Below are 27,994 nucleotides of genomic sequence, written 5' to 3' on the forward strand. Positions count from 1 at the left end.
GAATCTGTGCAGAAGAAGATATGGAGGAGCTGGTCTGGCCAGTGAGACTCAGAAGTGATAACCTGGAGAACTGAGGCTTCTAGTGTCAGTAGTTGGAAGTGGTGGGTAGTGGAACTGCATCTTGTGCACATGGGCAGGCAGGAAATCTTGTTGTGCGCAGCATCACTTGCACAGTAGCTGGAAAAAGTGGGATATGTGCAATGTGGTCCTGTACTGCTGATTAAAGAGGCCCTTGCATGAGTGAATTAGCATAAATTGTTTTACTTCTTAGCGATGGAAACCAAGATATGTCTGGGAGATTGGAGTTGCTTCCTGTGAATAGAGAAGAGTATGCAACTGTCTGTATATCTGCTTTCTAGGTGAACAAGAATGATATTAGGAAAAAGGTGCGTCGTCTAATGGGAAAATCACATATTGGATTGGTGCACAGCCAGCAAATAAATGATATTCTAGACAAACTTGCCAATCTGGTAAGTAAAAGAGTGATGAGTGATATACCTCTGGGATCTACAGTGGAGGAAATAAATTGCCTGAAAAATCTTATGTATATTCTCTGCAACACTAATTTAAAAATATTAAAAATATTGAATTCATTGAATTCTTAAATGCTGCTCTTCACAAGTACAGAATAAAGACTGTGACTATATGACCCTGTTTATAATGTTTTAATAGTTACACAGTTATCAGAGCTGCAATACAAATATGTATAAACATGACACTTATATACCACAGTTCTCTGCAACATCAATGTTTTCTTAATAACTTTTGTTGGCAGGAACCTTTATGATTACTATGACTGTAAGAAGTGTTTCATTTTCTATCAGTTTCCAGGCCACTCTAAGACTTATAGCAATCAGTTTCTGTACAAAACTGTTCCCAGTATTCATAGAAAATAAACCTGATGTCCTCTAATGATCAATAAGAATATAGGCTAAAGCTTCAGTTAGTAAATCTAGCCTGTTTTTAACACAACCATCATCAGGATAGACACAAGCTAAGCTCTTTTAAAGGTAATTTCTGTCTTTGGAACTTACTTTTCTGCACAGAAAAGACGCAAAATTATCTTATAATTAATTGGGAAAAATCAGACCAGTTTACTGCAATGATACCAGAACTCAGAAACCTCACTTTCCCATACTGAGTATAGTACCACATGAATATTGTATGCTGTGATAACTCTCCCAGTCACACTTGTTGAAACTAAACTTACTAGAGTATCTTGCTTACAGCTTTGTCCAAAATTGTCTCCAATGAGCTCATTAAATACTGTTAAAAATTCTTCTTTCTTTCATTTGTGTCACCTAATGGGTTTTTTTTCAAAGTTCATTGATGATTGCATGTGGGTTTTTTTCTAGAATGGACGGGAACTCCCTGTGAGACCCAGTGGCAGCCGCCACATCAAGAAGCAGACTTTTGTAGTACATGCTGGGACAGACACAACAGGAGACATATTTTTCATGGAGGTAGAGATAAGAATAATACTAATGCAATCATTAGCAGAAGAAATAAGAGAAAAAGCATTAAAAATCTTACATAAAATTTTGTATTCCTAGGTATGTGATGATTGTATTGTGCTGAGAAGCAACATTGGAACTGTGTATGAACGTTGGTGGTATGAGAAACTCATCAACATGACTTACTGTCCCAAAACAAAAGTGCTTTGCCTCTGGCGCAGGAATGGCCAGGAGACACAATTGAACAAGTTCTACACAAAGAAGGTTTGTATCTTGTTTAATAGACACAATACTGCAGGGATAACTGCACAGAAAAAAACAAATCCTTTGCATGTCATATTCCATGTTTAATCAAAAAGTAGCACTCTCTTTCCAGTGCTGGTTACTGAACTGCAATGCTGTTTAGCAGCACTGACATCTGAAGCTGGCATTGTGCCCTCTTATTTACTTGGAGACAGTTGTCCACCAGAAAGTAATTTAAGAAATGACATGTAGCTTTTTTGTTAAAAGAAGTATCAGTAACATCAGTGTTACTAAATATTGTGTGAGCTTGCAGGCTTGTGAAGATAGTAAAAATATTACAGAGGATTCATGGGCAACACCTAAATAAAACTATGCCCTAGGAGTTAATTGTATGATTTTTTATCTTAGAACCATAGAATGGCTTGGGTTGGAGGGGACCTTTACAATCACCTACTTTCAACCCCTCACTGCCATGGGATACATTCCATTAGTCCCACTGTCCATGTCACTGACAAAGGTGTTAAACAGCATCGGACCCAGTACTGATAACCAAGGAACAGCTCTTGTCACTGGTTTCCACTTGGATGTTGAGCCATTGATCTCAAATCTTTTGAGTTTGTCCATCCATCAAATTTGTTCCTTTCTAGTATAGAGTAGCTCAGCCATCTCTGTGTCCTGTATCTTGGGCTATTGATAGAAATTTTTCTTAAATTTAGCTCTGAGATTACGGCTTAATCTCAGAGTTGAAGGAACATTAAGAGAAGAATATGCCATAAGGAAATTAATATGAATAACAAAAAGATAGATATTCTGTGCATGACTAGCAATATTGATTGCTGGAAGCTGAAAGAAAGGGAGGAATTAATTTTGATGCTTTTTCTACAGTAAGAAACTGCATAGGCTTGGTTAGAATGTGCCAGTGCATGAGCTCTTCACTAGCTTTTGTGGTTAAATGCTATGAAATAGTTTATCTATCATCTTGTAAAACAAATATAAATACTGACTAGGAATTAGTTGTACTTGAACTTGAAGAGGCTTTTGGTCTTTGGGCACCACATGGGGCTTGTTCTTTTTGTAGAATCTTAAAATCTTGCTGTTCTTTTCCCTCCCTTAGTAATTTGGAGAAATAACATTGCATTACTCTTCTTGTATCTGTTAGTGTCGGGAACTGTACTACTGTGTAAAAGACAGTATGGAGCGAGCAGCAGCAAGGCAGCAAAGCATTAAACCAGGTACAAGATTTTAAATGTTGGGAACATTTGTTGTTTAATCTGCAATCAGCAATTTTTTTTATTAATAACTCCTTTGAACATAATCTCCTTTTACTTGGAAATCTTGGGGTAACTTTGTGCATCCATGTTCAAGAAGCAGATTGTTGTCTTTAGCATTAGTGTATTTGAAAGGTATTTTAAGAATTGGGCAATAATGTAGAATTAAAAATGTGTTTGAAAAATGTTTGCATTGTGTTAAAAGCTATTCCCCAGAGCTCAGTGGTTCTGCAAAAAATGATAATTTTTCAAAAATAATTTTAAGAACGTACTTTTTAGCTGAACTGAATAATGCAAAAGAAACTAGATGAAAATGTCTAGATTATTCACCTATTAATAACCTCTATTAAATTATTACTTTAATCATATTTTGACATTTTAATTGCTTAAAACAATACCATGCAATGCAGCTCACAAATACAAGCCTCCTTTGTGCTGCTTATGTATCTGTGCTTAAGACTATGCTCTCTATGGTATTATGTAATTGCAGGGTCTTCCTATGTAGAAATTACATATGGCATTTAAAGAAAACAAACAATACTCAAATATGACATACAATAAATACAGGGTGAAGTGACATTGATGTTACTTCATGTTACCAGAATGAAATTTATTACAATTTGTAAAATTCTAGTGGTTCTCAGAAAGCTGTCACTAGTGAACGTACTCACAGAAATGGTCTCTACTATTCTTAGTAGTATCCTTTTGCTATGCACATCAATGGGAATTATGTTTTTACTATTTTATATTCCCCTTCCACATACTATGACTCAGCTGACTGCTTTCTGCGTACTCTCTCTCTCTCTCTCTCTCTCTCTCTCTGAATTTTTGTTTTGGTTTGTTGTTGTTTTTGTTTTGGATTTTTTTTTTCTTTATTAACATCACAGGCCCTGAGTTGGGTGGCGAGTTCCCTGTGCAGGATATGAAAACCGGTGAAGGAGGTCTTCTTCAGGTCACACTGGAAGGAATTAACCTGAAATTTATGCACAGTCAGGTATGAGGGAAATCTATGAGAAGACTGAGCATGAAGCTTTCTGCAGCATGCCTATATAGGTGTTTCCTCTTCCCAGAGTATCAGTAAGGACAGGGCATAGCTTGATGTGGGTAAAAAAACTTAGATATATTTACACTCAAACCCACAAGCATGTATCAATATATATATCTATGTAAAAACACGCTGAAATTAAATATCCTTAGGAAAACTATAGTCTGTTAAAGAAAGATGTTGATACATCTTTCAGCTTCTTGTTTCTTGTGGTCTGAATTGTCTAAGCAGAAAACAAATGTTAGCCTGTATTAAGGGACAGAAAAAGTGATCAATAATAATCTGAGCTGCTATAATGCATCACGCCATGAGCAAATCTTCATTGCATAAGCAGTCAGCCTTAAAGATACAGTGTTTGAATATTGCAGGCACAGAAGGCAACCTTCTGCATTGTATTTAATCTATTGTATTTTAAAATATTAGAAATTATCTACAAGTTTGTATGAAAATAAAATATGAAACTGGCGCTTGATGTAATTCACAAAAATAAGAAAAAAGTACTGATTCCTTTTTCCTTCCAAATAGCAGATATTGTGGGTATAGAGGAAACACGAGTAGAATTGTCATTTCTTCCTTTCTCTGGATGTTGTTTCTGTTGCTTCCTTTGATCCTTGTGTTTTATTTTGCTTTATGTTTTTTTGTTTTGCATATATTAAATGCATGCTATGCTAGACAGTAGAATCAATTTTTAGGGGAGAAGGGAGAGTGTGTGTATGTGTGTGTGTGAGAGAGAGAGAAAGAAAGAAAGAAAAGCTTCTGTCAGTTCTCTGTGGAGTGTTTTTTCCTTTCCTCCTGACTAGACTTTTCTCCCCACACAAGCTTTGTTTTTCTTTGAGGATACATCAGTGTAGATCCCACTGGAAGTGCACGTGCATCTCAAACACACACACTCAGAATCTTTAATACTTCTCCCAAGGTCACAGCAGTGCCTTGTGTCACTTCGAGTTCCTATGTGCCAGTATAAGGAGTGGAGAGTTGTGAACCTCCCTCAGTTTCCTTGCTGTCTCTTACAAGGGTATAACCTGGATTATGTCCAACCTGCTGTAGAGTTTCAGACCTACTCTGTGATGGAACACTCTACTTGACTAAGTTACAGATTTTATCTTTTCATTGGGTGTGCTGAAATACAAAAAACTGTAAGAGGAAGTTATTGGTTGTGCAGAATGAATTTTCATAGTTCTTGAAAATGACAGATCTAACTAAAGCCTTTGAAAATTAAACCCTAGTCTCAAAGCAACAGTTTGATATTCTTATAGATGGATATAATAGAAATTACTTTGTCCTAAGGTAAGAACACAAAATTGCTACTTCACCCAGAAGTCACAAAAGTTCTGCTCAAACTGCTCATCTCTATGGAGACGACTCCATTTCATAAATGAAAAGGCAAGCAAATTCACATTGGCAGTGAGAGGAGACGTATGAAAAGATAGCCACATCAGGACAGCATGGTTTCTTAAGCATAGCAGGCATCTTCACAAGACAAAGACACTCAGTGTTAAGTACATAGTGAGCACACATGTATTTGTGCAAAAGAAAAACTCCAGATGCAAGCCTTATTTTTTTCCTGAGAGACTGGAATGACATTCAGAAAGAACTTAAGGGAAACCTTGTACTGATTTTTAGCATGGGACTGTCTGAAGCATTACTTTAATTTTGTACAACAGGTACTGAGACCTGTGCTACTACCCGAACTCATAGAATACCAGCTTTATCATATCCTTCCTTAGAGAGAATGGTGTTCTAATTTGCTGTCTGTCGTGAAGATTTGTATCTTTTTTCTGGAATGGAGCCTGTACAGGTCAGACCTAGGACATATGCCAGCAATCTCCCTCGCCTGAAGGATTATTCCTTCTCTTCATCACCTTTCCAATGAAGCCAGATGAGTTGCCATTACTTAAGATGGATATTGAAACAAGTGCAGTTCTGGAAAATACACTGCATTTATTCAATAGGTTTAATTCTTGGTCTGTTAGAATATATCGCCAGCTGACCATGGCATTCAGTACCATTGAGGGGATCCAAGATATAACCTTGTTTTCCTTCTCAAAGCAAAGCATCTAGACAGATATCAAACGTGTCATTTGAGGGTATCTGTAGAATGGACAGCTGTAGCAGTTACATAAAAGACTCCTACTAGCTGCACCATGCAAAAAAAAAATCCCCTCCAGTTTCATTATCTTTGGAGCTAAAGGATGTTGGCATTCTTATTCTGACACTCATCAAACAGTCTGTTTTCTTAATAAAAGGTCTGCTATTCTGGGTGATTTTTTTTTCAATTCTTGTATACATTGTGTGAATTGCTTCCTAAGGCGGTTTATTTCAGAATATTTATATAAGCATCATTAAAACCAGGATCTCACAGCTGTTTTTCGGTGTTGAAAATGGCATTTTCTATTTCTGTTGTGTTTGAATAGGGATACTGACCAACAAAAGCCTACAGGATCTCATCAGGCCCAGCTTTCTTTTCATCTTCCTCTCCTTACTTAATATGATGGCCCTGTTCTTGGCTATCTTTCCGAGTATTCTTTTCAGTATTGTGGCTTACTAGTGTAAGGGATTTTTATTGCTCTGCTTGACTGGACATCATAGAATTCATTTAGAACATAGGAGGAGGGGTTTCCACTTTTTAAAAGAAGAATATAAATGGAGTCTATGTGAAAAGACTGAACATACTGCTTCAGTGTGAAGCTTGCTGTTATGAAGCTGTTTCTGAAGGCTCTTGATTTGCGGTGTGTGTACTTTCTTACCGTCTTGTGAATTCCTTAGGCAATGCCTCAGATGCATAGTGGGACAACCAGTTATTGACATGTGAGAGTGGGCTTTAGTGTTCACACTAAAAGTTTAGTTGTCTCACCATGCTGCAGCATATATAAGTTTAAGAATAAAAAATGTTGAAATCTGTCTGTGCCTAGCAGGTTAAAGGATGGTCATTAGAATAGGGAGGAATCAAGTATACCTGTGGCATTGGCAGATAATTCTGAGTTCACATCTACAAACTCTGTTGTAATATTGGGACTCAGTAGCCTGTGCCTGTTGTGAATTCATGTGTGTCAAATAGATGGAAGCTTAATAAGATGCATAAGGCACATGCCCATCTACAGTAGGATCCACACTGAATGCTCTGTCTTGAGGAACCACAGTTTCCCTAGGGTAAGTAACTGCTATTTCCTTTATGTGTGTTTTCTGATGGAGTGAGAGGAGAGTATCTCTGTCCCTTAAACAATATAGCAAGAAATTGCCCTTTAACTCATATCTTCTGAAAATGGATTGTAATTGTGACAAACTTGATAAATTTTCATCTTGCTCATAGGTCTTGTGGAAATGCAGCACTCTGTAACATTAATAGTGAGCACCTGGAGCAGTCAAGTCTCTTAGGCAGTTTTACTCTTCCCAAATAAAATGGCCAGTGTTTTGCCTGAGCCTTTCTATTGAGTTTCTGAATTTTTGTACTTCAGACTATTAGCAAAAACTTTTCTCAGAAAAGATTACAGAAAAATCAGAACTAAGTGCAGTAAAGAAAGTATTCTGCTACTGATTTGTTTATTCTGTAAGTATACCTCAAAAAAGAAAATGTTTTTGACCAAGTAAACTGATATAGAACATGAATGAAAACAGGCAAACAAAAAAAAGATGGGATTAAGTCTCCATTCCCTTGAGTGCTTGAGCGTAAGCAGAAAGAAAGATTTTTGTTTAAGTAAGTGGAAGTTTTGGGTTTTTATGTTGAACAAAAAATATCTTGGGTCTGTTGGTTAGTTCTCTATGAATAAAAATAATAGTAAAATTCTTTTGACTTGAAAATTAGCATGTCTTATCTCAGATGTACACTGGATTTACTGATCTCTCTTGATACAATAAGTCTCTTCAAAAAACTCCACAACAATTTCTAGTGTTGACATCCTTTGTCTTTTATGCATAGCATATAATGCATGACTACATTGGTGTTGCTAATATGGGATTCAAGAGGGTTGCAGTGTTTTCCTTTCCCTTCTTTCCAAGACAATGAAGTTTCTCCAGTACCATTTAATAAAAAGGTCCTGAGATTATGGTGTCCTAAAGGTGTAGGCACTTGAAGTATCAAATCACACAATTGTAATACAGTTTTTAAAGGACCTCTCTAAGGTGTTTGACATAGACACTCCAAATATTAGGGCAATGTTACTCTTAGTGTTTCTCTTGCCTTGAGAAGCAAGTCTGTTAGAAACTGGGATATGGATTAGAGGCTTTATAGCACTTACTGCAGCTTCTTATGTCTGTGTACTGACTCTGACCCTTCTGGACATGTGCACATAAGAAGGGTCTGTCTGTTTTGTATCTTCAAATACATTGGATGTTAAACTCATTATGCAAAGAGAACTTGTTTATTCATGCAGTCTTGGCATCTACGTTCTGGACTGAAAAACTTCGTTGTGTAGTTCAACTGCTTTTGTCTTTTGGGGACCATGTATGTAAAACATGACTTTAAGGCAGGTTTGTTTTCTAAATGACTTGCTCAACTGGCAGAGCCACATGCGAAGTGAGCAAACCATAGAGAAGGATCTAAACTCCCCCATCCTGCTTAAAGCAGAAAACTGGTACTGATTGTTAAAAGAAGATGGTTCCAAGAGTAACTCTGAAGATAATATGTCATAAACTCTAGTAAAATCTTACGTGGCAGAACTGTCAGGGAGAAGAAAGGTTAGTTGGTTCCTCATTGGATTCAATTTGACTGCTTGGTAGGTTAGGAGGATCAGTATCAGGGTGGGAAGTATAGTGCCCCTTACCTGCCCTCTGTGCTGGAGGAGGATGCATGGAGGGGCAGAAACTACCTGGGATGGATCAGAGGCTACAAATAGTGCCAAATTTGGGAGCCAGCTTTATTCTTGTCCCCCTCTTTTGCTGTATTTCAGGTGTGTTGGTATTCTTTTTGCAATAACTCATTTGAGTGCCTGAAGGGGTAGCAATGTTGGATATGTCAGAGTTACTAACTCCTTCGTTTCTCTTCCATGCTTTCTCCTCCTGCAAGGAGCGGAAGGTACTTCATCTTCTGCTGTCTTCGCTTCTTAGCGCTTTTAAGTTTTTTGTTGATTTCTAGCATTGTGGCAAGTTTGTCTTCTGAATATTTATTTCACCCTTTATTTATATATTAAACTGTAAATGAACTGGTAGTGTATGCTATCAAACTTCAGGTTGTACCTGTTGTGATGATGTTTTTGTTTAATTTTGATTTTTGGTTGAAAAAAAACTCCAAACCCAACTAATTTTATGTTACCTTTCCTCCTGTTTTTGTAGGTTTTCATAGAGCTGAATCACATTAAAAAGTGCAATACTGTGCGAGGAGTCTTTGTCCTGGAGGAATTTGGTAATTACATTATTTTGATATTAGGTCTGTACTCACATGGCAGTAACTCAAATTTCCAGTCTTCAGATTCACAGTGGCACTGCAATTTCAAAGATGGGCAAGAATGTAGATTGCCTATAAGGAGTTGCCTGAGAGATGGGTGACTTTACATAAACATTTGCACATTAATTTTTTATCATATTAAGATTTGTGATCTAGGAGCTTTTTTATTATTAGACAGAGAAAAGGTCCTGAGTCTTCTGAAACAAATAAAAACCAGATGTGGATGCGTGTGAGAATTGTCTTGGTATGTTCCTTTTTCATCTGAGAAACCACATTTTTAAAGCAGGATTTAAAGTTGATCTTTCTCAACACACCATGCTTTCATTACAAAGAATTACTGTTAATTGCAAGGCTTTCTTTTTGCTCTAATGTAGTTTAATTTTTGTTGAACGGAGCAGAAGCTGTTTTGTCAAGTTGTACTTTATTTGTCCTGTGATTTTTATTTTAGAGCATGAGTGGAAAAGTAAAGGTTAAGGAGAACAGAGGGTTTGTGCTATTTTGGTCAGTTATTGCTATTGCATATCTGCCTGCACCAGAGTCTGGGCAAAATTTCAGGTTACTCTTCAGTGTTAGTGTCAGTCACAATATTCTTAACTAGGGTCTGAAAAATATGAGTGACTTCAGATTAAGCTCTCTGGAAGGGTGATCCACGTACTTCTCCTGAAACCCAAATTGGCTTATTCTTCCAGCCGTCTTTGAGAGATTTGTTTAGGTCTTAGGAGTATGTATGAAACATAGAAGCTGAAATTTAATACCATAGTAGGTCAGCATGCATACTTTGGCCATTAAGCAGAATCTGAATCAGCAGCTCCCATTATCAAGACTGTCATTGTTCTTTGGTACTGTGAGCAGAATGTTCTGTCTGAGGACTTCTCCCTTGAATTATAGAAGACTATGAACATGAGATTTCTGAAATTAATGTCTTTGTCCATGAGAATGTGTTGTCTCCTTTGGGTGACACAAAGTTCTAAGTGATAAAACCCTTCTGGCTGTTGCAGTTTGCTTGTTGTTTACCGTAAATCTCCCAGGTGTTTCAGAATTGAATTGGTGAACAATTTTTTCCCATTTTTGAAAATATTGTTCATGGTTCATATGATCAGATCTATATTTTTAAACCATGAACATTTTCTAATAGCTTAGATGTTCATAAGTTCTGTTCAATTTCTGTTCCTTTGATATCATGTTTTCATTGTGCTGATGGGCACGATTCATTTTATTACTTACAGAAATTTCTGAAGTCAGTAAAAGATTCTTGATGGGTTTTACAATGATGAGAATTCAGAAGCCATAAAATTAACTTAAAGAATGGCAGCTTCAGCTTCTGAAATCTTTACTAAAAAGAAATTATTTGGATCAGAAAATAATTTTGGATAATTTTTTGAGGTTTTATGCAAATAACTTCTTTTAATAGTTTGTTTATATTGCACAAGAAGAGAGACAGTGTTTGACTTGGTTATTTCTAGTTAATTTGTATTGGTGACTGTAACAGAGCATTTAGCCCCTAATTCATGTCTGTAATAAATGTAAGAAAAAGTACTTCTTATTTTTTTACAAAAGATTTTGTAACTTAGGGCCTATTGCAAAAGCTAGAATTGTCATATGGAACTTATAAAAGGGTAATTTTAAGAAGAAATTAAAAATAAACTAGGAGTTGAAATCTACAAGCAAAAACAGAGAAATTAAACTACTTGAATTAAAAATGTCCTCTCTCACAAAACAGAGGTCACAGATAAGAACCAATTTAGATGTACCAAATGAGATTGACAATTTGCCCATCCAGCTAATATAGAGAAAAAAAGAAAAAGGAGGATGTTGCAGGGGAGCTAGCTTTTCTTCTTATGCCGAGATTAGAGTCTACCTCACAGCTGGTTTTTGAATTGTTATAAAGGTGGGAGGATATGACAATCTGTCCTGTTCAAGATAAATGAACATGTTTGGTAGTAGTAGACTAAAAGCATTCAGCAAAGACTTGCTTGGACTTCAGAAGAATGAAGTTATTTAGTGTTAAACATTGTAAACTTTGCCATCAGATTTATTTTAGTAGGAGCATATTGAAGTAGTAGATTCTCTTTGAAAGGTAGAGTCTGGTAAACTCCAGTGTGCAAGTGCGCAAACTCCAGTCTGATGGGAAGTACTTAAACGCAAGATTTTGATTTTACAAAGCATGAGTGCTCCAAATTAGTGATAGCACAGGAGGAAATTAAAGGTCTGTTTGTGTTAATGCTGGGTTTAGATGACAGCATCACAGCTGGACTTGTGGTTTCAGAGCAGGAAGCAAGCAGAAGTTCAGGAATTGTGTCCCAAAATGAAAGTGTAAACTTAAGTAAGTGAGGAAATATAAGGTTCTTCCCTCTGGAATTTGAGTTACTGCTGTGTACTTGTGCTTTACTTTCTTGTGGCCCCTTCACCGCCGCTGCTATGAAAACCTTCATTCTCCAGCAGGTAAAGTGATCTCCCCTAAACTCATTTTGTGGTAGCACCATATTTTCATTTACAGGACCAAAGGCTGCAGGATGGTGCCTAATTTACTCCCTTCATCCACTCAGTTCAAGAGTTCAAGTTATCAGGAATAACTTCTAATGTTAGAAAAAACATTACAATCTTTCTAGTGAATCTCTCAGTTTGAGGCTTGAATCTCTGAGAGCTTGGGTGTTTTCTTTGTTTTTTTTCTTGTTGTGGTGGGGTTTGTTGTTGTTGGTTTTTTTTTCTTTTTTTTTGGTGGGAGGGCAGTTTCTTTTTTCCTTTCTTCCTTTTTTCTTTGTATTTTGCAGTAGTAGCGCTTTGACTTCTATGTTTGTAAATGCAAACCCACTCTTCTTAATCTTCCTAACTCAGTCCTCTCAGGAGAATTTTCTGCATTGGAAGGACTGTGAAGGAGTACTTTAAGTAAAGACAAGGCAACTTACTGTGGAGAGACAGTACCTTGCCTAGCTGCTCTCCTGTTCCCTGTCTTCCTATTTTCAATTATGATACAGGACTTTACAGCTTCCCTTCTCTCCTTCCCTTGTGGCACAAGGTCCTTACAGCTTTCCCTTCCTGCTTTTTGAAGAGTATATGAACAGTTGTATGTTATCCAGTGGGCAGTGAGATTTACACAGCTGTAAAAGTCCTACCCTATTTGGCTGTGCACCAGCCTCACTCCCACCTTTATCCCCTGGTGACATGAAGTTAATTTGGAACATCTGGTGCGAACGGGTAAGGTAGCTTGGATGTGCACCTCCTTATCTCCCCAGCTTTAGTCTCTGGTATCACTGGGGCAGTGCAGCCTGGGTGTGCACTTCTCTTGTTTCTCAGCCCTTCATGCAACTGCCAACTCCAGGGAGAATGCGAGTTGAAAAATAAAGCAAAAATATTATTTTTTACCATCATATTCTGTACTTTTCAATAGATTATTTTCAAGAATGACAATACCAGAGAATTAGTAGGTACTGGTTTATATTTTGAGAACTTTCTCAAACCCAGTCTGCACTGCCTACTCTTGGCCCCTTAGAGTGTGATCAGTCTCCCTCTCCAGCGTTGAGCTGTGTCATACCATAGTTGAAGAGATGACATCTGCATGGATAGGTTTTGGTGTGGACTTTTCCTGGTTCTTCATACTGAACTCATCTGCCTCTGTTTCTTTTCTTGTCACTAGTACTATGTGTAATAAAACATTTATCCTTCCTCTATGAACCTGGAATTATTTGGTTTTGCATAATTTCTGTACTGCCTCTTCTAAATTCTTTTGTTGTGACACAGAAATTTCATGGCAAATTCCAGCTATTCTGGAAGGGAAGTACTCAGAGTTGGTCTTGGTATTCCCCTGATACTGACGTTTTAAATTTGACAGTTGAATGTTCCAGTGTGGTCTTTGTTCTTTTCTGGTGATTTCTCATGGCATCTGTTCACAACATTTGCAGACCGAGTGCGGGCCAAAGGCACAGTTCAGATGCACTGCACACAAACGGGGTGGTTACAGTTTGCTTTTTTATGCATTCTACAATGAGAAAAAAAGACAAATTTCCTTTAGCTATATTATGCCAGTTTTCTTTCTATCAGCTTGAGGCAGTGCAATGGAACAAGGGCAGATTTTCTGGATAATAGATTTTTTTTTAATCAGTGCCCTGATCTTTTCATACAAAGATTTCTATCAACCAACCAGCTTAGTATTTTAGGAATACATGTCACTGAACTCAGCATTTTATTTTAAGGCAACTCATTCAAAAACTATGAATGTTTTCAGTGAGTATGTCAAGTGAATACCATCATGCACATCCTATACAGGAGAAAGAATATCTTGAGAAACTTAAAATAGAGCTGGAAAAGTCTTCAAGTTAAGAAAAAATTCTCCCTCAGCTCTTTTTCCCCCCTGGATTTTACTAGCTTACTATACAGTATACAGTGTCCAACAGTTCTTTTGAAATCTGTTGCTCAGCAGAGAAGATCTCAAGCGTAAAATCTTTGGGACTTGTTTAGTGACAAATTCCTATGGAATTTTTGGGTTACATTTTATTGTAGTAGGCATTAGGCATATTTTATCATTAAGCATATTTTTTCATTATTTTTACTCTTTAGCTGGAATAAGTAATATGAGAAAAGCCAGAGTCTCTTAAGAACTATCAAATATCTGCTGTGCCAAACAGAGACAGTGAAAATTTTTGCTAGCTTGAGTAATTTATTATGACATAACCAGTGTCTTCCAAGGATATATGTAATGTAAATGAAAAGAAGCAGAAGTATGTAGAAGTGAGGGATAGTGAAGTGCCCTGTACCTGCACCTGCTGTCTGTCTGCCTCCCTTCCCTTTCCCATGGGAACATTGTGCTATTTCTTCCCCATTTGCCTCTCGTTTTTTGAACTTTTTGTTTTGTCTCTTGCCCGTCCGGTTTTAGTTCCTGAAACTAAAGAAGTGGTGAGCCACAAGTACAAGACGCCAATGGTGAGTCTACTGTGATGCCTCTGGTGGTTCTCTAGAGGATGTATCTTTACATTTTCATGTGGAGAAAAGAATTACATTGAGACTGCAGGATTTACAGTGAAACACCAGCTGTTCTTTATGATGTTTTCAGTAGGAGGAGACAGCAAAACTCAGTGATTGTTGGATCTATGAAATTAGAGGAACTCACCAGTAGTGCAGAAAGCACTGTTTTCTTTTTTAAGACAGTTAAAGATGAAAGGTTGCCAATTTGGCATTGAACTTCAGCACAATAGGAACTGGTGGAACTGTTAATTTTAAGACAGTATAGAACACAACCCTTACTCCATAGAACCAATGGAAAAGGAGAAAGGAGACCACTTCGTAAGAATATGATTGTTAACAGTTTACAAAAAATTCCCATCTCCTCATGAGCAATGACATATGAGAGAACAGTAAAAGTATTGATTGCTCCTGTATAGATGAGTTCTTGTTCTGGGATAATGTTCAGTTTTTATACCATTTTTTGTGAACACCAACAGTTGATAATGATACTTAGATACTTACATATAAGCCTGATGATCAGGCTTATATGCACTCATGCGGAAGAAAGAGAAACCAATTATTATCATCAGAACGGAAATTTCAGTTTATGTCTGACGTGCAGTGTGCACATTTGGTGATTTCATGGAAACTCAGTCCTTCAAGAGGAGAGAGAGCAAAATTATTTGAAGAAGCTGTAAATGTTTTAGAACAAAACACTTAGAATATATGTGATTTAAGAAGCAAATAGCTGTATCTGTTAGTAAGAGAAGCCAGTTTAATGGAAAAAAAGTATTTTATGGAAGTGTTTATCTTGTGCTGTAATACAGCAAAACATGTTCTTATGCTTATTACTTTTGCAAAAGTTCTAAGTGTCAGTTTAAAGGACAAGAATTTTTGAGATCATCAGAACAGCTGGTATTAGAACTATATTAGAGTATATAAATTAGGTCTAAGTCTTACCTTCACTGAATTGTGCTGCCAGCCACATGGTAAAAGAGGATTTTTCGTTAAATAATAGCACAGTTAATCAGTTAAATAATTGTAAAACTGAGTAGTGCTATGTGGAACCCTCTCTTTAGTTAAGTCTTTCAACCCCCTCCCCAAAGATATCTTGTAATTTCATGCAACAGACCAAACGCAAATGTGCAGAATGTTTTTTCCAAAGCCAGTTGGCCAACTTTCTAGCTTAGCATACTGTTCTTCAAAATTATTAAATCATACTGTTAAGCAGCTAATTTTTTATCCCAAAGGAATTTTTTAGTTTGTTATATGGCTCTTCTTCTCTCTCCTTCTCAGTTAGAAGGTGGTAAGGGACACATTTTCCTGATTTTGTCTGTAGCCAGAGTAGTTGTCCCATGAAGGAAGACATGCAGGAAAATACAAATGTACAATGGATTTTGTAAAACACTTAATCTAAATTTCAATATCTCTTCTAAATTCTTATAGGCTCATGAGATCTGCTACTCCGTGCTGTGTCTCTTCTCTTATGTGGCTGCAATTCGTGGAAAAGAGGCAGAAAACAAAAGCAAACCACCTCGACCAGTTTCCAGTTGATCAGGATACTTGGAAATATCTACACTTTGGCACACTGATATGCAGTACTCCCAGTTTTACTGCAGTTACTGGAGCTCACTTTCTGTCTTTTATGAGAACTTGATTATTTATGTATGACCCTGCAAGTCTTTCCCCATAGAAAAACCTAAGCCTTCCCTGTTCAGTCTCCTTAATGGAGTTTTTGAATGAGCTTTTAATCAGACAGTTTTAAGCATCTGCATCCACCTGTGAGTGACTTACTCTGGACATTCCTTTGAAATTCCTTTTTTGTTAAGATGACTAACAGTTTGAGTTTGGTTGTTTTTTTTTGTTCTGGTGGTACTTGTTACAATTTGATCCCTTTACAACTGCAGGCTTCTGCTTTCAGATTCTCTGGTATGTGCTGCAGTGGAAGCAGCCTGGTCCTGTATGTTGTTTCAATGTTGTGTTTTTGTTGTTTTTCTTCTGTGTTGTTCATTTTTAATTACCATCACGGTGTTCCTGTCACATAGTTCTACAGTCCCTTTTGGTAGAGATGAGCAATTTAGCTGTCATAATCTTAAAATATCATGTGACAGTTGAAGTTTGGTTATTGAATTGGTCCATCTCTTCTCAAGTGGAGAGAGAAACTTTGAAGGTAGTGTAGTGTAAAAATCCTCAACACTTCATGGGTTCTGTGCATTTTCAAATGGGATTTTAGGTAACATTTGTAGCTACCCCAGCAGTAAGAGTTCACAGATGCAAATAAGCACTCCCTCAAGCAGTTAATCACAGGGATTAGAAAATGAATAAGGCAGTGTAAAACTTGGAAGCATTATTGGCAGAAGCACAGTACAGAAATCTACAGAACATGTTCAGAAGGCCAGAGGATTTTGTTGTCTGTCTCCAAATTTTTTAAACTATTGCTTTTTATTTTGTTTTCAATCTGTACCTGTATATGAAGGGATCTTGAAAATATTGTGTTTATGTATAAAGAAACTCACGTAGTTAAAGTTATCCATCACATTCCTTATTTTAAATAGGCTGGATATGAATGGGTTTTTTGCATCCTGTTTTTGTTCTTGAACTGTACTGCACTTGTCTGGAAAGCTCTTAGGATGCTGGGAGGTGAGACTGTCTAGAGAAAGTAATGTTACATGTAAAATACCAGGAAAAATTGCTCTGACACAAACTGATGTATTGTATGTTTTGAAATAGAATCCTGACTAAATGCACCCAGAAATAACCCTGTTTTGGCTTGGTCAGGGTATCTACCATTTAAAATGGAATATACTAGTATGGGTGAGAATGATGTAAATATAACGGTATCACATCTATTTATAGAAACTGTACAGCTCTCTGAATGTGAAAATAAAATGTCATTCAACCAGCAACTGGTTTTCATCCTCCTGTGCTTTTCTATCATTTGTTATTCTGAAACAAATGTAATTATATACAAAATATGTCACACACATACATGAAATAGTGGAAAAGAGAAGCCTCTAAATGGACAATCTAAATTTCTTTCCACATAAGCAGCTTTAAATAATATGGGTTTTCTTTCTTCTAAAACAACATCTGTCTCATTTGTCTTTAAAATAAAAGTGTTTGAAAAACATGAATAGGGAAAACAGACACATCTGAAATATGGAAATTTCTTTTGCAAGCTTGCAAGTAGAAGTGGTACGTAAATGATCTTTCATCCTTTCCTAACACAAAATTAAAACTGAAATTGGCAAATAATGAAATTAACCTGGTTTGAATTTATTTTCTTTCTTTTATCTTCTGAGACCATAAATTTTCTCACAGCAATACCTGAATTTTTAGCATTTGTAGTTTTCTGCATACTACTGTATTTCAAGTACAGTTAAGACTGAAAGCACTTTGGTCTACAATAGAGGTTCCATTTATGGAATGCTGGGTCCCACTGAGGTAGACCATTTCAATTTTTAGGATGTAATTATGTTAGTAGGCCTAATAAAATAATCAACTTATAAAATTATAGGGGAGAGATTATTAAATGCACAACATCATTTACTATATACAGCTCCTTTTTAAATTACGTAAGCTATCAGCTTTAGGCTGATGAGAAACAGCAGTGCAGAATAAGACTTTTAAAGGACCTGATAATAAAAATGGCTCTCTGTCCCTTTTGACAGAATTTGTTTTGATGAACAAGTGTGGCTAAATATAGTGCTTGCTGTTCCATGGCTGAGATGAATCAGTAACAAGCTCAGCAAGTGCAGACACTGGGCTTCTGCTCTTTAGGTGAGACTTGGCTTCAAAACTGAGGACATTTTTGAAATACATAAAATCTTTCACATACTTGATGTTTTGGGTGTAGCATATTCATCTGAGCCAAAGACATGCTGTGCAGAGTTTCCACCATTAAATGCCCAGTGCTGCTGTCTGCATACCAAATGCAAATGCAAGTTGGATTTTAAATTGTTAACAAAAGCATAAATCTTTTAGAATACAGTCTTACATCTTTCCACTCCATCAGTCCAAAGCACTAAGAGGTAGATAAACTTTATTTTGGATGAAAAAAATTGTTACAGTGATTTGCAAGTGGTTTTAGTTATGTCCCTCTCATTTTGATATTTAGGTAATAATACCTTGGCAGCAGGCAAGAACTTAAAGGCCTCTAAACCTTCCAGAACCAAATGGAAGGCTAACAGACTCATTAGGCTAACAGACTAACTATAAATTGTTCCAGAATTTTCTTAAAACAAAAAGAATAATTCCTATGTTTTTACCACTAGGAGGAGCCTGTGTCTTAGTTTTTAAGAATTTCAAAATTGCAACCTTTTTATTTTAACACTTGTGTTTTTTCTAAGGCTCTTACACAAAAGTGACAAGGAACATAAACTTGCCTTAAAACTTCCTTATGGCTGAACAGGTTTCTTTTTCTGCTACAATTTCTTGTTTGTGGAAGTTGGTTTTCAAAGTGACAGTTATTAAATGTTCACTGCAAATGCTGGAATTTTTGAGTAGTCTTCCTGGCAGTTTTCAAAGTAGAACCTAAGTTACTAATTTATCTGTATTCTGGTTATCAGATCTTCATTGTGATGTTCCAAAAATGCTCTTGTTTTATTCGTGAATGCAGTGTCCACTTCTATTATGAGTGGGTCCACATTTTAAAGGTTAAAATTTAAGCATCAGTGAGTGTCATGATGCTGGTACTTATTAAGTGATATTTGTTAAGGGTATGTCTGGAAAAAGTGTTTTGAAGGTCTGTTGATGGAAAGAGCTCATTACTTTAAGAAACCTGTTGTAAAAATTTCCTACACCCTGATTCCTAACTTTAGATAATCCCTACTAGCCTCTGCATTCAGGATAGCAGAGTAAGATGAAATGTTCATCTGGATATTAAAAAGCTTAATTGCTAGTAAATATAAGTCATTAAGAATTGCAATTCCAACTAAAGTTCTAGCTTAGTAATCAAAGTGGATGGGAAAATTGTCTGTGATTGTAAGCCTTATGAAGCTTTACATTGCAAAAATATTGAAAATATTCCTAGAATCATGCTGGTTATGCCAGAAGAGGGCTTTTGGTTCAGAGTGTGTTTCTAATAAGGATGCAGTTGCCTGCAATGGCAACGAATCAGCTCTTGCCCCAGTGTCAGGCACAGGCTTCTGTTATCACTGAATTCAGAACTAGGCAGAAAATAGAAGCTAAGGTTCTCACAAAGAGCAATATTTACATCCCAGTTCCCCTTGACTGCCAAAGGGATGAAAGACAGGTGATGCTGCCTCCGAGTCAAGATCTTCCTTCTGGGAAAAAAATGGTTTCTGCTTAACTCTGACTCCAGTGGTATTTACAAACTCAAAGTCTCTGCTCTTAGACAAGCCAGGTGTTGTTGAAACAAAACATCTTAGAGCTTCAGAAGAAGTGGGAAATTGGACCAAGAAGTAGCAGCTTTGTGCAAAGGACCTTGTCATACAAAAGGCAGTGCCAAGGAGCTTCTCACAGTTCCAGAAGTCACAATTCAGCCAGAGGCATCTGCTTGTCACAAGGGCAGGACACTCCCAGGCAGCTGAGTGGTGACTTTGCCTGTGCTGGTGGTAAAGGCTTCACACAGAGTCCTACCCTGTGACACCGTTGGAAGGTGTTCAGTGTCAATGAAAACTTTGAGATTCTACAGCCATTCCCAGTGTGGCCATTTCACTAAAATAGTGGCAATGTGCCGAAGCTTTAAATAATAGTAGCTATGTGATCCCTCATTCCAGCACTGTGTCTGAAAGTTTAAAAGCTTGATGTTGGTGACAAGGGAGGTTTGAGTGCAGTTGAGTACATGACAGGCTTAGAGAGGACCTCTTTCAGGCAGGTACTGTACTCAGATATGATAAAAATGATCTCATTTGTACCAAGGTTAGTAAAATTGTAACTTCCTGTTTACAGGTGTACAATGTTTTAAAACTTCTGCAGTATAGTAGCTCTAGCACTGATTTATTTTGTTTTAAAGCATCAGTCCAACAAAGAAGCATATATATGTCAGCAAAGGGCAAACAGTCCTGCTTCTATTTGCAACAGTTACTGTAGTGATAAATGTGGTTTAGGAACCTACATAGACATAGAAATCCCCATCTCCCAAAATAGCTCTATATAAAAAGGAACAAACGGTGTCAGGAAAAACACCAGTAAAACTCTAAATAGTTGCTTCCTTCAAGTATGTGAAAACTTTGGTTCTGTATTCTCATTCTTTGCTCTCATTTTTGCCTCTTCAGTTTCTCATACTAAGTCCAGTGAGTACAAGTCTATCCATAGTGCTCTGGGTATCAAAGAAATCTCCTTCTTCTGTTTTTACACATCGTCCTGCTTGGATTCCTCACTGTTTCCTCACACATCCTTGACCTACACTCTCTTCAGCCAGTCAGGCTCAACTCTGCATCTCAATTTCCCATCAGATCATCTCCATCTGTTTCCCTTTGTAGCTTTTTCATACATTCTTTTTGCCTCTGTGGCCATCATCACCTCCCAGCCTCTTTGCCCAGGCACTTCGACGTATGCTCTTCCCAGTCACCTGCTCAACCAGTCCCTGCCCCTTTGCAGCATCCTGTCATAGTCTCTCATCCCTCTCTCCTGTTCTTACCAAGTGCTCTGTCATCTTCTTTCATTCTCAGCCTAATTCCATGCTTACTCCTCTTGCATTTAAATCAAGTTATTTTTGGTGGAGTGCTGAAGAGTGCTATAGAAGGAAGGGAAAAGCTTTCCAGTCTTAGTGCTGCTGTTCTGTGATAGCTTCCAGCAGCAGCTCTTCCTTACACTGCTTGTTAGAAATGGCTTAACCATTTAATCTGTTATTAAAAATAAATAAATTTGTGTAAACCAGATTTGTAGCCTAAAAATTTTCCTAAATTGTTAATGTTTTTCAGTACTGTAGGAAACAAAAATCATAAAAGCAAATACTATGCTCTGTAAATACACAGTCCAGTAATCCCCCCTTATACCAGTGAGAAAGAACAAGTCCCATTTTCAGGTAGAAATTTTTGAGAACTATCCTGTGACCAAAATCTACTATACTTGGGGGTTTCTTTTCAGGCATCACATGCAATGAACTCACCTACAAAGAAGAAGAGAAGCTTGGATTTTTTGGCCATTTTTCCCTGGGTATATGAAACTGTAAGTAAATAACAAAAGTGTATTTGAGAGCTATATTGATACTTAGTCTTTTTGTGATCATAATTTCCTGGAATATATCTGGATTTCTGGGGCAATTGTTAGCATTATGACAGGTACCAAGGAAATGCAACCTTATTGAAGGTTAAAGTGTTTCCATCCACAATTTAGGTTCATGTATTTGGGTCCCACAATTTATACTTCCAAGCAAAACAATGGAAACTATGTATATGGTTTGTTTGCTACATACATTGTATAGAACACAAAATTGCATTCAGACTATTATCCATGGATAAGAAGAAAAAGGGAACATGCTCAACACTTATTTTTGTTTTACATTTGAATATCCACTGATATTTTATATATTTTAGATTAGCCACTTTTTTAGATTATTTGACTTTGGTACAGCTGTCCTAATACACAATTATTGACTGAAATGTGTTCATCACTATGACACTTATCTGTGCTTTCAGGGCTGGTTATTGTCAGTGTTTCTGTCTGGCACAGAAAGCAGATGCTTGACTATTTTTTCCATATCTGGACCTAGTAAGTGAGGCTGTTCTTATCTGTTTCTTTTAAACTTTCACCAGTCCGTGCTGTTTGGGATGTGTTGCTTATGCAGACTGCTGTGGAGACCATGCCCAATGACAAGTAAAGGATATCTCTATGACAGCTTTTGTTTCCCTAAAATAGAGTTCTCTTGTTAGTAAGCACTTGAAAGGTATCAGTGGGGCTATTTTTAATCTCAGCAGAATGATCTTATAAAATTCATTTGTAAGGAGACAGGAACAGCTTGTAGTTCTAAACCTGCTCTGAGACGAAATGTTAGTGACAAACTTCTCTCCTAAATACATACAAGGATTTTGTTTCAAAGGAAATCTGTAATCAAAGCAACATAAATAATTGTTATGACTTCCAGAAAATTTCTTTTCTCTTGCTACTGTCCTTTGAATGGCCATTGCATGATTCAACTAAGGAAAAGTTCTACCAAATAATATTTTCTTGTGTTTTGATTCATTCTACTCAATTGTAGATCTCTCTTGAAATAGCTAGAACAATAATCCTTTCTCATAAGGAATGAAACCTGCAGGTGAGATGTTCTGAGGCTATCTTTACATGTCTGGCATGTCCTGCACTGAAAAATTTGTTAAAATAATATATAGAAACGTCTTGATCTCTCACTGTAATTTTCAACAAGTAGAACTGAATTTTTTATATAATTTGATATAGTAAGCCTAGAAAAAACTGAAGAAGTTGATAAAGATAACTGTTCTGTCTTACAGAGAGGAAGAGGAAGATAATCTCAAGACAGGTGAGGCACTTTTCATAAACATTCTGTTGGGATAGAATAAATTTAATTTGCATTTTACCCCACTATATTACGTAAGTGTTGTAGCTTAGGCAGCAAAGCTGCTTAAGAATAATAGAATAATAGAACAGTTTGGGTTGAAAGGGACCTTTGAAGGTCATCTAGATCACCTAGGTCATGGAAACATTGGTGACAACATACACTGATGGAAACATAGCTTCTTATTACACAGGTTACCCTTCCTTGGACACACAAGTATTCACCTGCTTTTTGGATGGTATGGAATATATATGAGGAGTTGGCACCCTTTCTGCAAGAATAGCTTTAGTGCTAGAACATATTCTTGGATTTTCAGCGACTTGGGGATGAAATACTCCTGAGATTTTTATTAACCAGTCAGAAAACTAAGGCTCAGGAAAGAAACAACACTTTTATTCTGCAGGTGTCACCACAGATAAGCCTGCTAGTTTTAAAGTAATAGTTGTGGGTCTATGATAGCAGAATACAGAAGAGGCTGCAACCTGAGAAGCTCTGCCAAACAGTCACTGTCATGACTGCTGTGTGGACATAACTGTAATTTCCTTCTTTAGCTTCAACTGACCCACTTGTTATTTGTTAATAGGAAAAAAGAATTATCTCCATGGGGGACCATCCGGTAACTCCCACACAGCCTTTGACAGCTTCTGTATAAGCCTGCTGAAGAGGAAAAGGAGGAAACCCAGCAACTTTACCTTAATCTGCTAGGCTCACACCACAGTTTGAAGAGGTTTTCTTCAGGGCTTGCATCCCTGAGCAATAATCTCTCACAACAAGAGCTGACAAGTGGGTGGGGGGGCTCCTGGCACTGAAGGGGAGAGCTGGTGCTGCAGCACGTGAGAGCTCTTTGGCCCTTTTCTTTGTTATTTTAAGAAGTAATGGGCAGTCATTAACTCCTTTTGCTGTTATTATTTGCTCACAGAATAAGGGTCAGGATCTGAGGACTAAGGCAATCTCAGGGAAACAAGGTGCTCAGATAAGGTTTGTTTGCATTTGACAGTTTAATTCCTGCTGGTGGCTTTTATGAAGTGTATTACATGAAGCTTCTCATTGCCAGGAGCAAGTAAATATTGTTTACTTAGAGTATTTACACAACAGTGCTGAAACAAAAGAATTGATGCTGTGGTGTGGAGCGTGTGCTGTCCTAGGCTAAAGTGTCAGCAGAGGGCTTGTTTGGCAGGTAATGCCACCCTGAGAGAACTGGGCTGGTAGGAGTACTGGAAGTGCTTTTTCCTGTCATAATATTTTAGAGTTGATGTTTCTTACCTGAAGTGAAGCACTGGGCTTTAGTAATGCTCTGCAACACCCCTGTGCTTCAAATGAGTCTTACATAGGTTAATCCAAAGCATCCAAGTATCTCTGTCAGGTATGTAGTTCATAGTCTGAAGGAAGGGCATGTAAACACTGAACAGGCAGCCAGCAGCCTCAATTGATAGGATTTAAATGGAAATTGTGGAAGCATCAAAACTTACAGTCAGTTTCACATCCAACTGGATAGAAATAATTAGCCTAAAGAGGTTATGTTTGTTGAAGTTACATATATTTTTCATATGGAAGGGTCTTTTCACTGGAGCAATAACAGATTTTTTGTCTTGATGGAGAAACTACTGGAAGCACTTCAGTAGGACCGCTGGTTTTGAAAGTAAAAGGCATTTAATGTGCTGAAAGAGAATGCTGCTAGGTAGAAAATTTTAGATTTTATGCCCTATATTAATTCTTTCTTTTACTATTGAACAAACCTTGCACACTTCTAACTTCTAACTACTAAACAACTGCAAGGCAAGAATATTTGCCATGAAATTTAGAGATAAGGCTGATTTTACATCAGAGTAGATCTCACCCAGGAAATGATAGTGTAAACTGTCTTTCATCAAGTAGTCTTTCATGTGTGAGGGGGGAAAATCTGGGAGATACTTTGTTGTTCTTAACCAGGTAGGTCTGGGAGAAGTTTCTCAGTGTATATAGTTTTAATCAGATTGGAATGAAGGTTATTTACTTAATAATTTATTTATTACCAGCATGGAATTAATGGGCAACTCTACTTTTAGGATCTGTGTCAGCCTCTGAACAGATAAAGAACAATAGTATATGCTGGCAAAACATCAATAAACACCTACCATTTTCTGAAGACCTTTCTTGAAATAATTACAGGAAATTGAGACTTTGCAGGTGCACCTTCCCCCTTTTCCTCTTCTCAGTGTGAGGAGTGGTTAGTGTTTGGAACTCAGAATTCTCATTTTTATGAAGACTTTTAAAAACCTAGCTAGAGTTAGTGCTACTCTTTTGTTAATGCTTTGGATTTGCATTTGACTCATTGTCATTGGAAGCTTTGGAAATCAAAACTAATTTGTGTTTTTCAAGTGCAACATTCTTAGAAGGCCCATGGAATTAGGCTCCAACTCTTGCAATTCAGTCACTGCTTTGCAATATGCTTTGTCCCACAGATGCTGGGATGTCCTTCTTGGTCCACTGCATTCTGGTCACAGGTTCTTAAGAATATGGATAATCTCTGTCTTTTATTTGTGGTATGTGCCTTTTTAAAATAAATAATAGCATTGCTCAGAAAATGTAAGCACAAAACAATGTAAACTTGGCTGCATATTTTCCTTTTTAAATTTTATTTATTTGTTGAATAACAACAATGTGCAACAGACAAGTGTTAACCTGGAATAAGTTTGCTTTGGTTTTAGAGGGTATCCTTTTTTGTTCTGGTACCATAATGAAATAATTAAAATACACATCTCATGACCATCAGTGCTTTTATTATGAAGATGCATTAATACATCTGGTTAATAAAACTAACACGCTGTGTCAGCTATGCTTTGCCATCCCAAGTGGCACGTTGGAGGCAGGGGAGGAGTGCTACTTCAGTTCCCTTGTGTAGCTTCTTCCAAAAGGCAATGCTGCCTGGATTAATATAATCTTCCTGCTGACTCCTGCACTGTGTTCATTAAAATGTACTTCCCAGCCAGAAACTATCAACTAGTGCAGAAAAAAGCCTACTCTTCAAACTTGTAGGTGAGAAGCTAGAAATGCTATTGTGTCATTTGCTTAGACAAAATCATCTGCAAAAATGCCTACATATCACTCATAGCCTTTCACAAACCTTCAGGAAGAGTTATGACAGTGAGTTTATTGCATTAATTCCAAGCTTCTGCTTTAAAGTTTTTTATTTACATGCAAATAGTCTCCCTTGCTAGAATTTTTACTGTTTCTTCTGACATGCAAAATTATCCTTGTAGATTCATGTGATGTCTCTGATTGGTAGAAAAAAACATCTAATAACTGGAATTCTATGCTGGTATCTTTTTAAAAGCTAGAAAACAAGTAGTGTTTTCACTAGGACAAAGGAATTATTTCACTAGGACAAAGGAATTATTTTCTATAAAAAGGAGAACAGTAGCTATAGCCAGTGGTTCCCAAGTGGTGTAGTTTGGACACAGTTCTGCTCGAAAGCACAGCAGTGGATATTTCAAGCAGTCACTGACAGCAAGAACAGTAGGAATGAGAGTTACATTCTGCTGTACAGAGACAAGTATAATGATTATATACTGTAAATAATATCTTACTGCTTCATTATTCTGAGCTACTTGTTTCTTATGAAGAATGTCAGAGTTCTGCAAAGAGAAAATGGAGTGAACTGTAGAATTGGGGGATTTATGCTTGTTTCAGACATTAGGAAACGACTAGGGTTTTTTCAGTTTTACATAATTTTACTATTTTTTAAAAATATATTTTATGTATGTAATGGGGGAAACGTTTTATCTTGATTTCTTTCAATTTCTTCATGTGGAGGCAAGGGCAATCTAACTATGACAGATATATGAAAAGAGGAAATATTGTCTGAAAACACACCGAGTAAGCAGGACAATACAGAACACTGCTGCCTCCTTGTACATGTGTATTACGTGACTTCTAAGATGAGCAGGACTCCTAAATGACCAGAATTTATGTTTCATTAATCTCTTCACTTTTCTTCTTTTCAAGTTCCACTCTAATACTGAGACAGAAAATGGGAAGAAGGATTTATTGTCAAATACATTACCTGATTGCTATTATACTACTTCATGCTTTTAAAGTCTAAAATGTACGTTACAAATCTAGATGCATTTAAATGTTAAGTATACTTTCTTTGTTGAAGCAAGGTTATTGATATTAGTTGGCCCTACTTTAATAAATAACAGTCTCTTAGAGGGAGTGCTTGTAGTGAATTAAGAAAAAATGACAACCAAGTATTCTGTTATTACAGATTTTTACAATCGCACAGTATATTAAAGGTGGAGACCCATGAAATACTGACTATTGAAAAAACAAACAGAAATCTAAACAAACACATATCCCCACCAACATTATAAACATTCTAAAAAGTCTCTACCATGAATATTTAATGGTTGTTTATTCATAGATCTGACCAAACAGCCATTGCTCCTTCATCTAGCTGAATTATTTTTATTCTTACCTTGACTTGCAGATCAACTGAGATTCAGAGTTTTACTGAGGTGCTGGAGAAAGAAAAAAAAGTTCAAGATATTATCAGACATTAAAGAATGCTAATTTCAAATTGAGACTTGGTTCTGAAAGTGAAATATGGACGCTCTCTACTAGTTGCTTTTATCTGATGATTCTAAGAAGATTTAATGTTCCTAAAGCAAGCTTCAGATGATGATAAAATTAATCTGTGAGCCCTGAGGGTATTGGCACCCAGCACTGCAAGGTGTCCTGTATGCACATTCCTGATTTAGCACTGAGTCAAATATTCAACTGCTGTGTAGAAATACCTTCAGGCTTGCTGTGCTGAAAATGTATTTCTATCAATTACTGTTATGTAGGTCACTTCTGCAGCTCTTGCTGGGTTGAGCTCTTAAAGTAATGCTACATACATTTGTATTGATAAATAGACACTTTGCTGGCAGCTTTACAAAAAAATATTTAACAATTGATATTTTATATTGTGTTATAAACATGTGACTTTTGTTCCTGGTCCTTTTGACAACCAAAATAATTTGTTACTGTTCAAAAAATGTTTGCGATGTAGCATGCACTACCTTTTACATATGTCTAATAGCCAATGACTTGATTTAAAACCTCCGGTTATAGAATAAACACGAAGTCTAATGAAGTTATCCTCAATGCAGTGGTTGTAGATCGACCTCCCTTCCACTGCTAAGTATCTCCTCTAGAAATAGGAAG

The 27,994-nt window shown here is 36.9% G+C and overlaps 2 protein-coding genes across 6 annotated transcripts in view; one reads left to right on the forward strand and one right to left on the reverse strand.

Annotated features, from left to right (window-relative positions):
* The window catches only part of MADD (MAP kinase activating death domain), a 68,840-nt gene extending 51,606 nt beyond the window's left edge, over window positions 1-17,234 (forward strand). For all 5 annotated transcript variants that reach the window (XM_053944395.1, XM_053944396.1, XM_053944397.1 and 2 more), the window contains 8 exons: window positions 360-470; window positions 1,356-1,463; window positions 1,554-1,718; window positions 2,857-2,929; window positions 3,853-3,959; window positions 9,279-9,348; window positions 14,261-14,307; window positions 15,775-17,234. In XM_053944395.1, the coding sequence (XP_053800370.1) occupies window positions 360-470; window positions 1,356-1,463; window positions 1,554-1,718; window positions 2,857-2,929; window positions 3,853-3,959; window positions 9,279-9,348; window positions 14,261-14,307; window positions 15,775-15,882 (789 nt within the window). In that variant the 3' untranslated portion in view covers window positions 15,883-17,234. The remainder of the gene's footprint in view (window positions 1-359; window positions 471-1,355; window positions 1,464-1,553; window positions 1,719-2,856; window positions 2,930-3,852; window positions 3,960-9,278; window positions 9,349-14,260; window positions 14,308-15,774) is intronic.
* Window positions 17,235-26,636: 9,402 nt separating this feature from the next.
* Window positions 26,637-27,994, reverse strand: part of MYBPC3 (myosin binding protein C3) — a 61,270-nt gene continuing 59,912 nt past the window's right edge. The window contains exons 34-35 of the mRNA XM_053945335.1: window positions 27,264-27,306; window positions 26,637-26,804 (exon numbers count right to left, since the gene is read on the reverse strand). Coding sequence (XP_053801310.1) covers window positions 27,296-27,306 — 11 coding nt within the window. The 3' untranslated portion in view covers window positions 26,637-26,804; window positions 27,264-27,295. The remainder of the gene's footprint in view (window positions 26,805-27,263; window positions 27,307-27,994) is intronic.

The sequence above is a fragment of the Vidua chalybeata genome, chromosome 6 (genome assembly GCF_026979565.1).
Source record: "Vidua chalybeata isolate OUT-0048 chromosome 6, bVidCha1 merged haplotype, whole genome shotgun sequence".
Taxonomy (NCBI): domain Eukaryota; kingdom Metazoa; phylum Chordata; class Aves; order Passeriformes; family Viduidae; genus Vidua; species Vidua chalybeata.